The following is a 12,773-nucleotide window of genomic DNA, read 5'->3' on the forward strand; positions in this document are numbered from 1 at the left end:
GCCAGTCCTCAGGTGGAAGGGCCGAGTGCTGAGATTCGCCACTCTTCCTCTCTCAGAGAGTATGGCTCTGTCGTGGGCTGACGTGGACCAGCCATGGGAGGGTGGGGACTCGCCCACCTTTTGCGTATTTATTTTGCTTTCTCTCTTGTGAACGTTCCTCCGCAGTCTATAGGAAAGGGGACTTTGAAATCCAGGGCAAGATGTCCTTAAGGGAAATGTGGCTTCTAAATTTTGAGTTATTTTCTAAAATTTTATCCGTCATTTCCCATCAAGGGAATAGAGCAGAAAGTATTACTGGAAGCATAGAACCAATCAAGGACCTGACAGGGTTCGTCCGTGACAGCAGTCCCTGACTGCTGATTCCTGTAGACACTCAGCAAAGCCTCCTGTCCTCGTGTCTGTTCTCCCTTTGCAGCGTGCCCTGTCCCCTCTAATCCCACTTTCTCCGATTGCTGTTTAGTGTGGACCATCTTCCTGGGGGTGAGTCTCAGGGCTGCCCAGGGCAGCCTTCAGCTCTGCCTCCTCCTCGTCTTAACCCCTCCGCCTCCTCACCAAACTTCTTTAAGTACCTAAAACACAATTCCAGTGGAGAGCAAAGTGGGAATGCTGTGCCAAAAAGGTGAGCACACTCGCATGGCAAGTTGAGTGTCGTCTGTCTGCCAGGCATTCACATGGAGTCAGCCCAGCCGCATGGGGGCTGTCCCTGCAGGAAGCCCCAACACCGCTTGTGTGTGTAGGGGGGCCTTTTGCTATTATTCAGATTTGCTATTTTCAGCTGTCCTTTGAATTGACTTAATTTTACTCTTAGTTTTCTTTTTTGTTTTTTGTTTTTGTTTTTTTGTTAGTTTTCTTTAAGCTGTTGTGAAACATCTCAGTGGTGAACTGTTGTAACACTTAACCTGCACATCCCTCGATCTTTATGGGAGCACACACGTGCATGTGCGCAAGCTAACAGCTGTGTCTGTAATTTGTACCACATCAGAAAGCTTCTGATTAATTTAGATAAGTATGTCATGTGGAGGGTGGTGATTTTTTTTTTATTTAATTTATTGACTGAAAACGAGAGTCATTTTCAGTCACAAAATATTTTATATGTCTTACCTGGTCTACTTCTTAGCATCACAGTGAAGAGCTTTCCTTTTTGAGCTTAGAGTGTGTATTTTGTGTGTTTATATTTCTTTATCCTAAACTCTTTTTTTAACCAAACTCTTAGTGTCTCCTACCGTAATGCCCTGCGGAAAAAACTCCATTCTTCCTCCTCTGTGCCAAATTTTCTAAAATTTCTGGCTCCTGTAGATGAAAATAACACCTGTGACTTTAAGAACACGAACAGGTAGGGCTCCATTTAAACCTGTCAGGTCTGGGTGTGCTGGGTGCTGAGTTGTTTGATAGATGGGACATTTCCGCTGCTCTCCTGCCATTTGGAACACTAGCTAAGCCCATTGTGTCTACTTCTTAAGCCATCTCTTCTCATCCCAGCCCTCTATAAACCACGGTGTGCACAGGGCTGGGTTGCTGACATTGTTATCAGAAGAATGTAGAGCCTATGGTTCTGTGGGACTGTTAAAGGGCGGTAGCCTATGCCTGTCCTCGCGGGGCCAGCAAGCCAAATCTGCCAGCTGTGATTATTGCCTCTCTGTGGTGTGGATTGCAAGGTCCTGCTCAAACTCTCCTGTGAGTGGAAGGAAAATTATTGAGATATTTATTTATTACTAATTATACTTTGTATTATAATTTTAAAGCTAAAGGTTTTAAAGTAGACAACATCATCAGTGATTGTATCATCTGTTCCTTGATGGTTCTCTAATTAAATGATAGCTGCTTTTCTGTTTTAGCGTGCATGCGTGAGGGTGGGGAAGCGAGTGGGTGGAAGGACTGGGGGTGGTGTGTGGATGTGTGTGGATGGTGTGTTGTGTAGGTGTGATCCGGGTATGGATGTGTGGTGTTGATGTATGCTGTGTGTACTGTGTGCTCTGTGTGTGGGGGTGAGGGGAGGAAGAAGAGGGAGGGAGATTTGTGGCAATCATGGAGATACAGGCTGGGCTAAGGAACATAACCCCACAAAATGGCTAGTATGGATTGGGGTTCTGGTGACAGTGCCCCAGCTAAGTAGTTTTTCTCTTTTGAAATAGCACCCAGAAAGGCTCAATTGGAAGCTACGGTCTATGGAGCATACTTGTTAAATATCTTTTATGATAGCAGTACAGGGCATGTGAACGTGTTCTTTTCACAGTGTCCTTTAAGAGTACTGGCCCACTGTGACTCTGATTTAGCTTCTGTGGTCTGTGGCTATCAGGGAATGTTTATGGAAAGATAAAGCCAGCCGAGCTATAACCCTGACGCCTCCCATCACTCATGAATCGGCCGTCTTGCCATTTTAGGGACTTTGAATCCAAAGCAAACCACCTGGGTGACACAGATGGGACCCCCGTGAAGACCCGGCGGCACTCGTGGAGACAGCAGATATTCCTCCGAGTGGCCACTCCACAGAAGGCTTGTGATTCCCCAAGCAGATATGAAGGTAAGGCCACCCGTGACGGCTCACCCCTTGTGAGCACCACAGAGGTCTCAGATGGCCTGCTACAGGGAGGGAGGTAGAGAGAGGACCAGTTGGCTGGAGTGTCACAGGCAGTCTCTGAGATGAAATTAGGGAAGGACAAAAGGTCACTTAGGACCCTGCTCAGGTCTCAGACAGGGATAAAGGAGGCCCTGGAGCCCTTATTCAGCCTCTACTTCTCCCTGAAGAGAACCTCTCTAAAATTCTCAGAGTAACCTAGGCTTATGACTTTTGCCACACCTACATAAGGGAGCAGAAAGCTCATTAGAAATATTTTATGTGTGTGTGTGGGAGGGGGGCTGGGGGTCCTGGCTGGCCTGTGACTCTATATAGTCCACCTGCCACTGCTTCCCGAGAGCTGGGATTAGAGGCGTGTCCCATCACTGCTGCCAAGTATTTAGAATTCATAATATGAGAAAGAAAATCATGAAGTGTGGGTAGTAAACAACTCAGTGCCTTGTTGTGGTTCCTTGTACAAGCTCAGACGCTCCATGATTGTCCATTCTGCGTTCAGGCTCCACACTCCAGGAGTCCAATCGAGAGGAAACCTCACTGCTTCCTTAAGTAAAAGAACAGGGCAGGGCCACCTATCAGCCTTCCTTGCTCCTAACACAAGCCATGGTGTTTGCTCTTCAGTGTGATACTACTGCAAGGGCAGTGGTGTGGTCTGTGAACTAGGGATTCTGATATTTATGGCTGAGCCAAATCCTGTGGGGAGGGTTAGTTCTAAGGACAACATTCATAAAACAAAGGGGAACTAGAGGGTGAACAGTGAGGTGCTGGTGAAGAGTTAGGTGGACAAATGCCATCATTAGAAACCTATCTAAGGAGGGGTTACATTGTACTTACCAACGCACTAATAAAGCTATGGAAACATCTTCAAATGTGTCTGCCTCCTACCCATGCTTTGGATGGAACCCAGGTCCTTGCGCATGACGGGCAGATACTCCGCCACTGAGCTGTGCTCTGGCGGGCCCCCCTCCCCTTCTGAGCTCAGCAATGACTAGTTGGAGTTTTGTGAGACTGACAAGTTTAAATTAGCAAAGTCTGAGAGGGCTAGCACTGCTCCTGAGCCTACAAAGGATTGGTACATCTCAGATGGTTAAATGCGGTGCTGCACTCACCACGTGGAAGCCAAGCTGTGTGATAAATAGGAAGCCAAGTTCTATTCAGCTGTGACGAGACAACTGTTTCCACAGTGAAGCAAACATAGACTGTGAAGGGAGATGCTAAAAGCTGCTTGGTGGCTGAAATATGAAGCCCGGGGCTTACTGGTGCTCCCACGCGGTGGTGACTATTTACCATTGTTGTCTCTGAAACCCGGGAAAGCCACTGGCTCTCTGGGTGAGGGCTCGCGGCACTGAGCATTTGGAAGGACCATACTTGGTAAAGGATTCACTCCGTCCCGGGTGGTATGGCAAGGGTGCTAGTAAATCAGAGTGAAGCTGTGGCAGGCGAGGTCTGCTCAGCAGTCCATCCGAGGGCACGGCTAAGGTACGCACACACTGCTTTCTCTGAGTAGAGGACAGCGGTGCTCCACCTTCCAATTAAGTCTCTGCGCTTCAGAGCCTCACTGTTGTCCCTACCACAGACAAGTGGGTGGCAGTACACTTGTCCCTGGGCAAAGTTATGCACACATTTGTCTCTTAAGTGGTTTTGTCCGTGGATTTCACTAGCTTTCATGGGATTGGGGTCCTTTGGTGATCTTGTTGAAAGGTGGATTGTTGAGGTGGGGCCAGTTGCATCCCAAGCTCCCCCTCTGTCTTTCCCACTGATATTGCTGTGAGTAGCTCACTTTGAGTAGTTAGGGCTTAGAGTAAAGTAGCCACAGTGGGTATGATCGGGGTCTTCCAGGCCTAGCTACTCTCTGGGCCTCTGCAGTCTAGGTCCAAGTGCCTCCAGTAATCTTGGTTCTCAATGAATTTCTTGTTTTCCTTGTGGTGGCAGGAATGAAGACAGGGCCTCCTGCCTGCTGGGCCAGTGCTCACCACTGAGCTGCCAGTGATCTTTCATGAGAAGGATGCGTGTGTAAGGAAGCAGGGTGCATTGAGGAGCAGTGATTCCGAGTAAGAGGGTAAACATGGACCTGGGAAAGCAGCTGTTACCCTCATCCTCTGCAGGCGGGCTTTGCCCAGTGCTGAGCTCCAGGGCCGCACTGTCTACACAAGTCTGCTTTCCTTGTCAAGGGCTCTCACCTAATTGTCAGGACAGCAGAGGATGCCGGAAACCAGCTCTTAACTAGATAGTCTGTGGTACATGCCCTTTAGTTTCTTTTCTCAGCATACCGTACAAAAGAGAACTCTTTGTCATTATGAAATAATTTTTAGGCAGCTCTCCATTTGGAACGGAGAGAATCTTTTTGTTCCATTTGTGCCAGGGAACAGTTTTAGCCTTCATCTAGTTCTTTTCATTTAAGTATTTCATATCACAGTGTGCATTTTACCAACAATAGATGCCTTCAGATTTTGACATGTTTTGAAAAGGGGAAGGAAACTCTTTTTGGCATAAATAAGAATGATTTATTGACTTGAAACCCTTTGTGTGAGTAGACAGTCCAGTAAAGCCAAGGTTGAGAGCTTATGAGTATAGCTGGGTCAACCTAAACCTTGAAGAACTTTAGGTTAGATAACACATGAACCAAGAAGTAAACATTTAAGGCCAAACTAAAGCATGTGAGGGATCGTCAGTGTGACTTCTGTGTTACTGTGCGAAAGGTAGGAAGCACTTAGTGACTGATTTGTTTTCAAGAATTGATGTACCTCGGGGAGATTTCAATGGCTAACCTAAGTGAAATAATGCAAATGCTGTCTCCATCTCCGCACACTCATTTTTCTCCTGATCAGGAGTGCTTGTTTTTCACTGGATGTGAATTTGTTGTTGAGACTGGGTCAGCCCAGGCTGCCCTTGAGCTCACTAGGTAGCTGATGCTGCCCTTGAACTCTCCATTCTCCCTCCAATTCTGAGTGCCTGGGTGCCCCAGTTGTGCCCCTGTGCCTGGCTTTTGGTGGTGGTGGTAGTGGGTGGGTAGCTTGTCTTTCTGGCTTTTGTGTTGTGTTTTAGTGTAGTGCTGAGGTTGGACTAAGGGTTGCATGCCTGCGGGGCAAGTACTCTACCAGATGAACTTTATCCCTGGTCTTCCTGGGGAGATTCTTAAGTACCCAGGCTGGACCTGTCCTCTCTCAGGCCACACTTATGTGGGTTCTTTTCCCTTCGGAAGAATTGAGATTGCTGCCACATCAAGACCAGGCAACCTCGGGTGACTGGAGAGCCTGTCACCACTTGGGGGCAGTGTTTCTCCCTGGTCTTGGTGGCTCTGCTCTCCTATCCCCAAGAAAGAACTTGCTTCCTTCCCCAGTACTGTTGTGTTTGAGTTAAGATCCTTGTACTTCCGCCCACTTGTAACCGGTTTGAATAGGGAGTTGTGATTTCCGTAGGACTTTATGGGGAGAGTCTCTCTTTCTCCAGGGTTTTGTGGCAAGGACAAAAGCAGATAATGTCCAGTTGACAGATGTGATTATTTTTAATTAGTCCTCTTTGAGATGGGGTTTGGCTCTGTAGTGCTTACTTGGCAGTCTCTGCCCTAGCCTCGCAGATACTGGGGTTCCAGGCATGTGCCACCTCCCCTGGCAAGATTGGGTCAGTTTTATTTAACTTTGCTTTTCTGTGGTGAATAAAGACCTGTCTTGAGATGGAGTTTTCAAACCAAGGATTTGATTGTTCACGTGAAGTTTTTGTTTTGTTTGTTTGTTTTGTTTTTCTTTTCTTTTGTGTTTGTTTTTGTATGTGTTGTCTTTGGCATATCATCCTAGAAGCCACTGTGACTGGCCTTGGCTGGCTGCTCCTGCTTGCGCTTGTTAATACTGCTAAGGTAGCCCTGTCAGCTTTTCCTGATGCACCTCTGGAATTCAGACAGCAAGTTCTTCCACTTTGTGAAGCGGTCTGAAAACGCTGTCACCCTGACCACTTCTGCTTGCTAGCAAGACTTGGAATAGAGCTGATGCTTCTATGCTACAGCGTAGGAGCTGGATGTCCTGGGAGTCAGGTGACCAGGACATGTTTGCGGCATCCAGCTGGCAGGGACTTCCTCCTTAGGGTCAAGTGACTGCTCAGAGCATGCCCCCAGGACAAAGTCCAAAGTGGAAGTTTTGATTTGTCATTCTCATTTTTAATTTTGTAGCGAGGACAGGGTCTCACATAGTTCATACTGGTCTTGAACTTTGTGTAGCTAAGGCTGGCCTTGAACTCCCAATCCTGTGAGTACTGGAACTACAGTTGTGATTTTCTTCTCTAGCTTAATTTGTTACCATTCAAGGTTTCAGTAAGCTGTTGAAGCATTTAAAACAAGACAGTGGCAGGACGTTTGCAGTGGTTTCAGGGGAATCAAATCTGTGGACTTAGTGAAGTCTGATCTGGGTATGACCAGCACGGAGGCTCTGTGTCCTGCAGGTACTGTCCTGTACCCACAGCTTGCACTAGGGTGAGTGTCTGCTGACATTTCATACTGTACCAGCCTGCTGGCCCCCGAAGCTGTATACCTTCCAGCCTCCCTAGGTACAGGGATGGCCCCGAAGGGGAGGGCAGCATGAGCTCTGGGAAGGTATTCTTTGGAAAACACAGTTTAATTTTGCTTAAAAAGCAACTCTATTGAGATATAGTTTGTATACTGTACAAATCACCCATTTAAAGCCCACAGTTCAGTATTACTATTTTTAGAGATGCAGTCACAGTACTGAGCAGCTATTACTATAGTAATTACTATAGTACACGTTAAAAATCCTTAAATCACTAGATAAAGAATTTTCTAGCCATCACTTCCCAGCCCATTGTCCCCACCCCTTGCTGAAAGGCAGTCACTAATCTACCATGTCTCTGCAGATTTGCGTATCCTGGACACTTCCTGTAAATGCATCCACAGAATTTGTGGCCCCTCTGCTGGCTCCTCCCATTTCTCATGATGGTCTCTAAGTCTTGTGTCATGTCAGTGCCTTATTCTCTGATGGAGTCGAATGCTCTGACCTGTAGACATGTTATATTCTGCTTAACATCTCCCAGTCAGTAGACAGTGTGAGTTGTTTCCACCTCTCGGCTATTGAGAACAGTACTGTTCTGAGCATTGATGGAAAAGGGGTTTTGTGGATGACCATTAAGAAAGGGAGTTAGGACTATGGATGTGACACCGTGGTAGAGGTTTGCCTAGAATACATGGGAGTCTGGGTGTGATCCCAGCCCTGAAGAAAAAAAAAAGACTCTTAATTGTGAGTTGGTGCAGAAGCCCTTCCCATGGTGAGAGCCTGCACTGCTGACGCTGGGCTGGTCCTGCCGAGCGAGAGCGAGAGCTGGAGGCAGCACTTAGGTTCTCACTGTGGGCTGGCCTTGTTGGCTTTGCTTTCGCTTCAGTCTGATTCTCTTGGGTACCAGTACTGTCCTCATGAGCTCATGGAAGCCTGATCTCCACAGAACCTTCCCTAGGGTTCCCACAATTTGCCTTCACCCCGGGAACCAGCCAGAGGGCCATGGGTTAGTGGCATTTGCAAAGTACTGCATCTCTTTCAGCGATCCTTAAGCTTAGCACATCCCAGAATGCTTTGGGGGAGTTGTAGAAACATAGGCTACTGGGCATCACCCCAAAGTTCTGGAGATTAAATTATTTGGGGAGGAAGCCTTGAGCCCTAGGGACTTACAGGAAAGGGCCCATTATCTTTTGACCTAAACCTAGCTTCCAAAAGTTGTAAGTGAACCATAAGATAGCATCAGAATGGAAATCGGTATGTCCCAGAGCAGGTCAGGTGCCATCGCACACCCCCCACTCACTGAATACTAGCAGTAGCCATCGTGATTATCCCCAGTGTGTCTTAAGCACTTAGTATCTCTGCTTTTACACATACTAAAGTCCAGGGTGTCATTACTCATCTTTAAAAAGATGGCGGGCAGCTTGGCCGACATTCCCATGGCTCCTTCTGTTCTGATTAATGCAGCTGAGTTCTGGTCAATTCTGATTAACATTAAATTCGATCTCCAGTTGCCCAGATAAACTGTTGACAGTTTAGGGATACATACCCGAGAGTTTGCCGGGGTTGCTCACTTCAGCTAGCCCCTGAACAGAGTGAGTCTGTGTCACAGGAAAGAACACACCTTGACTTGGAAGTTTTACAGACTTACCTGATAATTCTCTAATAAAGCACACTTTAGGCATTACCAGGAACCATAAAACTCGGGGGGGGGGGGCGGTTCGGGGATTAGAATCTGCCTAGGAGGTTTTTGTCCTTTACATTTAAAGGAAGGAATGTTTGTCTCTCAGAGGTGGCAATGCAGCGTATGCCCCTGTGCATGGGCTGGTGGCTCAAGAGTTATAGCTCTTGGCACTTGTAGCAAGCTCTTGCTTTTGTAAAAACCTTGAGACAGAGCCAAGAGATGCATTATGCTGTTGTCTAAATGGACTTTTCCAAGTAAATTCATTTTAACGCTTTCATACAAATGAAAATATTTGCAGTCTAAGTCCTAAAAGTTTTTAAACATCTTTTACCAATGCAGGAGCACTATAATTATTATGGTCTTGCATAATTCTGAATATGATTGGTAGTGGCAAACGATAAATTTTATACTTGAGAGAATACTGAATTTTCCCCAGGATGCTGAGAACAGGTTCCTGTCAGAGTGTAGGCTCTGTTTTACCAGGATGAGCAGCCATGTCTGGGCTCAGCCAGTAGTACTGTTGTTAGCTCAGTCCCCATTCTGAGACTGCATGCTGCAGTTCTGTCTTCCCTAGTTACCAAGAGAAAGTTTTTCCTTTCTCTATTAGTGCCAGCCTTTTCTCGTGCCAAGGCTTGAGTTTAGGGGTGTGGTGGGGTAAAATAGAAGCATTTGGCTTTCTCAGCTCCATGGTGCCTTGGATTTAGATGGGAAGGCACAGCAGGGGGAGAGGGGATTCCTCCCTTCTCAAAGTCTTGTTCATTCTTACCAGAAACAAAGAAAGAAAGAAAGGTTGGCGCTCACCATGAAAGCATGCATGCAACACACTAAGGAGTCTCCGCGACTCTCCCTAACCCTGCAGTCCCAGTACACGGGTGTCTGTCCCCAGGAAAAGCAAGCTGCATACACCTAGCCCATGTGTTCTCCCAGTATATTACCAGCCCAGTGGATTTCCTTCATTCTGTAGGGTCCCTCCTTGCGTCCTGGTGCTCAGTTTGCTTTGTCCCAATGGTCTCTCATTTCCAGCCTCCAATGAGATCATTTAGAAATTTTGTCTGAGCCAGTGCACAGTGATGTAACCACAGAGACACTCGCTTGTCTTCTGTGAGAAGTGTGGCCAAGAGGAGTGTAATGGCTAGTCCTGGTTGTCAATTTGACTATATCTGGAATTAACTACAATCCAGAACTGGAGGGCTCACCTGTGATCCAGATCTTGAGGCTGGAAGAATCAGGTTCTGACCTGGATCTTGACATGGAGCTCTTGAGGTGTAGTGGCTGTGAAAAGCTTAGGCCCAAGCAAGGTCGTACATGCCTTTAATCCCAGGAGACTAAGGCAAGGAGATCCGAGATCAAGGTCAACCTGGGACAAAGCAAATCCCAGATCCAGCCATAGTGGCACACACCTTTAATCTGGGCCACACTGTCTGCTGGAGACCTCCATCCGGACATTGGAAGAAGGAAGATCCGCTCTTTTTCGCTTGCTTGCATTTACTTGCCAGCACATCTGTTGGAGCCTCCTACTACAGAAGACCAGTTGAAACAACTAGCCTCGTGGGACTGAATAACTACTAGATCCTTGGACTTCCCACCCACAGCTGCTCGTTGTTGGGTTGATTGGACTATGAGCTGTAAGTTATCACAAATAATCCCCTTCATATATAGAGACTATCCATAAGTTCTGTGACTCTACAGAGCCTTAATATGAGGAGCTGCGCACCTCTCGTTGTCTCTGTGATGTTACCAGTGCACCTGGCCTTGTCTCTCGTCTCCCTTCCCCTGCCTCTCAGGCATCCTTCATCCATTTCCCACCATGACCAAGCCAAACAAGGAACCACCAAGGAAGAGGGCTGTGATGCCCAGTTGTAAGCCCTGATATCCAGAAAGTAAAGTCCTCCCACAGATGCCTAGTGGACTCTCTTGCATGTCATTGTCTGAAACCTCATCACCTGGCCACATGTAGTGAGCAGGGGAGCCGGGAGGCTGTGCCTCTGCCTGCGTTACTGCTGCCTTGTCTGGTATTTGGAGAGTAGGAATGGCGTAGGGCTTGAGGATTGTAATACTCACTGCCTGTGTGGAGCTCTGTCTATTGCTTCCTGAACATTGGGCTGTACATTCAAGCAGCCATGATTTCACATGGGTGATTTTCTCTTGCCCATAATGCGCTTCCTGCTTATTTTCTCCCCTTGGCAGACAATCCATCACCTATTAACACTAGCAGATTTCCCTGCATCCTTTCAGACCACCTAAGTACCAACATTTCCCTCTTTCCTCATGGAACATAGTGGGCTTCTCCATTCCTAACCAGCTTCTGATGGCCCCTATGGGCGTGCTTTCTTTCTTACCTCTGACTATTTGTGGTACCCCATGACACTGGTACAGCCACTCAAATGGAAGCAACAAAAATTTAGCTCCTCATGGTAACATTGTTTTAGGTGCTCAGAGGCTACAAGTAAGATCACACGGTATTCAAGAGCATAGGTTTAGAATATGCTCCCGCACCCAGTTTAGTAGTATCATCCTGCCATCCCCCTGCCTTGTTAGATTTGCTGCCCAAGAAACATCTAAGGAGATTTCTCATTGAACTGCCTGCCACTCAGAACTACTGATGTAAGCTGCAGAGCCCAAGTGTGTGTAGTCTCTGCTTGCTGATGTGGTCATCTATAGGCAGAGTCAAGATTACCCACACTTCTCCCCAAAAATAGCATTGCTGAGAGTGTGTGATAGATATCAAGTGTACCACCTTCAAGGAGTCCTAAAAGCAGGTGAGGATGTTGAAAGTCATCTGTCAACTTCCTTATAGATGAAGAAGCTGAGGCTTGTGGGAACAGAACCTGTTGGTCACCAGGCCTTTTGGCGGTAGATTCTTCTCTCCAATTCTTGCCTCTTTGACAGAGTGTCACCAAGCAGGTTGTCTTCCCTGAGCCTCTTCCTGTCTCACTCATTTCCAGTTCAAGGACAGGAAGATGTTCTTAGCCATCTCCTGTGTTCACTGTGTAGCTGTGCCCAAGGGCACTCAGGAAACAATGGCGGAATATAAGCCCGTCTTCCTCAGTGGCTATTGAATTGTAAGATCAGCAGGTGACTCCAGCCGGCTCACCACTGTGGGTACTGGAGACCAAAACTGTGTCCTCAATATGAGCAGCACATGCTCTTAAACACCAAGCCATTTCTCCAACCCCATGAGACTATAGACACCGATGGCAAGCAAGGTGGAAAGATTCTTTTTGTACTTAATTAAATTCTTGTCATCAATACCCTGAGGCTATAGATTGTAAAAAGTTCTTTTTTTGATAGCCTGGAATTTTTTTCATGTTTAAACAAAACAAGAAAAATTTTATAGTGCCTCATTTTATATATGAGAAAACTGAGACCCATAGCCCCAGTGCTCATAGTAGCCTTCATTTGCTCTTCACTTAGAAGAGTCCAGGGTCAATGTTCTGTGGGGACCATTTACAGAGCGGCCTGTCAGATGCTCGGAGATGGGCTAGCATGGGCTAGCGGGCTGCCCTGCTTGTCTCCTCTCAGCTCTGTGCCTGGTCCCCATCTCTGCTCCTTGTTGTGTAAGATGTTTTACAGTCACCTTGGAGCTGTGAGGGGCAGCATTGCACAGCGCATCAGAGCTCAGGCCTCCCACACAAGGCAGAAGTGGGAGTCTTCAGAAAACAATGGGGAACTTTCCACACACATCCACGTGGAAATCCTGAGCTCTGGACTGCTGTGATGTCAAGTACCAAAGTGACGTGACCTTTGGGAGGCCACCTGCTTACAGAAGTCTTCCTCATCCCAAGCCTCTTCCTCTCACACCCTCCTCCCCTTCCCAGTGGTGGTGTTCCAGTGGGGAATTTGTAGGCTCTTTTCCACTGCCCATTGTTCCAGCCTGCAGGCCTTTGTTTTCTTGGTGTGTCAGGAGGCAAGACAGCAAAGCAAAACTCCAAGCCTGCTGTGAGAGGGCACTCCCATAGTCTGCCTGGTGTGAGGGCACTCCCATAGTCTGCCTGCTGTGAGAGGGCACTCCCATAGTCTGCCT

The 12,773-nt window shown here is 47.3% G+C and overlaps 1 protein-coding gene across 5 annotated transcripts in view; it reads left to right on the forward strand.

Annotated features, from left to right (window-relative positions):
* Tbc1d1 (TBC1 domain family member 1) overlaps window positions 1-12,773 on the forward strand; it is a 189,891-nt gene that overhangs the window by 124,081 nt on the left and 53,037 nt on the right. For 3 of the 5 annotated variants that reach the window (XM_021210417.1, XM_029545050.1, XM_029545052.1), the window contains 3 exons: window positions 461-619; window positions 1,214-1,333; window positions 2,382-2,521. In XM_021210417.1, coding sequence (XP_021066076.1) covers window positions 461-619; window positions 1,214-1,333; window positions 2,382-2,521 — 419 coding nt within the window. The remainder of the gene's footprint in view (window positions 1-460; window positions 620-1,213; window positions 1,334-2,381; window positions 2,522-12,773) is intronic. The other 2 variants (XM_029545051.1, XM_021210421.1) reach the window with 1 other exon arrangement.

Source organism: Mus pahari, chromosome 13 (genome assembly GCF_900095145.1).
Source record: "Mus pahari chromosome 13, PAHARI_EIJ_v1.1, whole genome shotgun sequence".
NCBI classification, from domain to species: domain Eukaryota; kingdom Metazoa; phylum Chordata; class Mammalia; order Rodentia; family Muridae; genus Mus; species Mus pahari.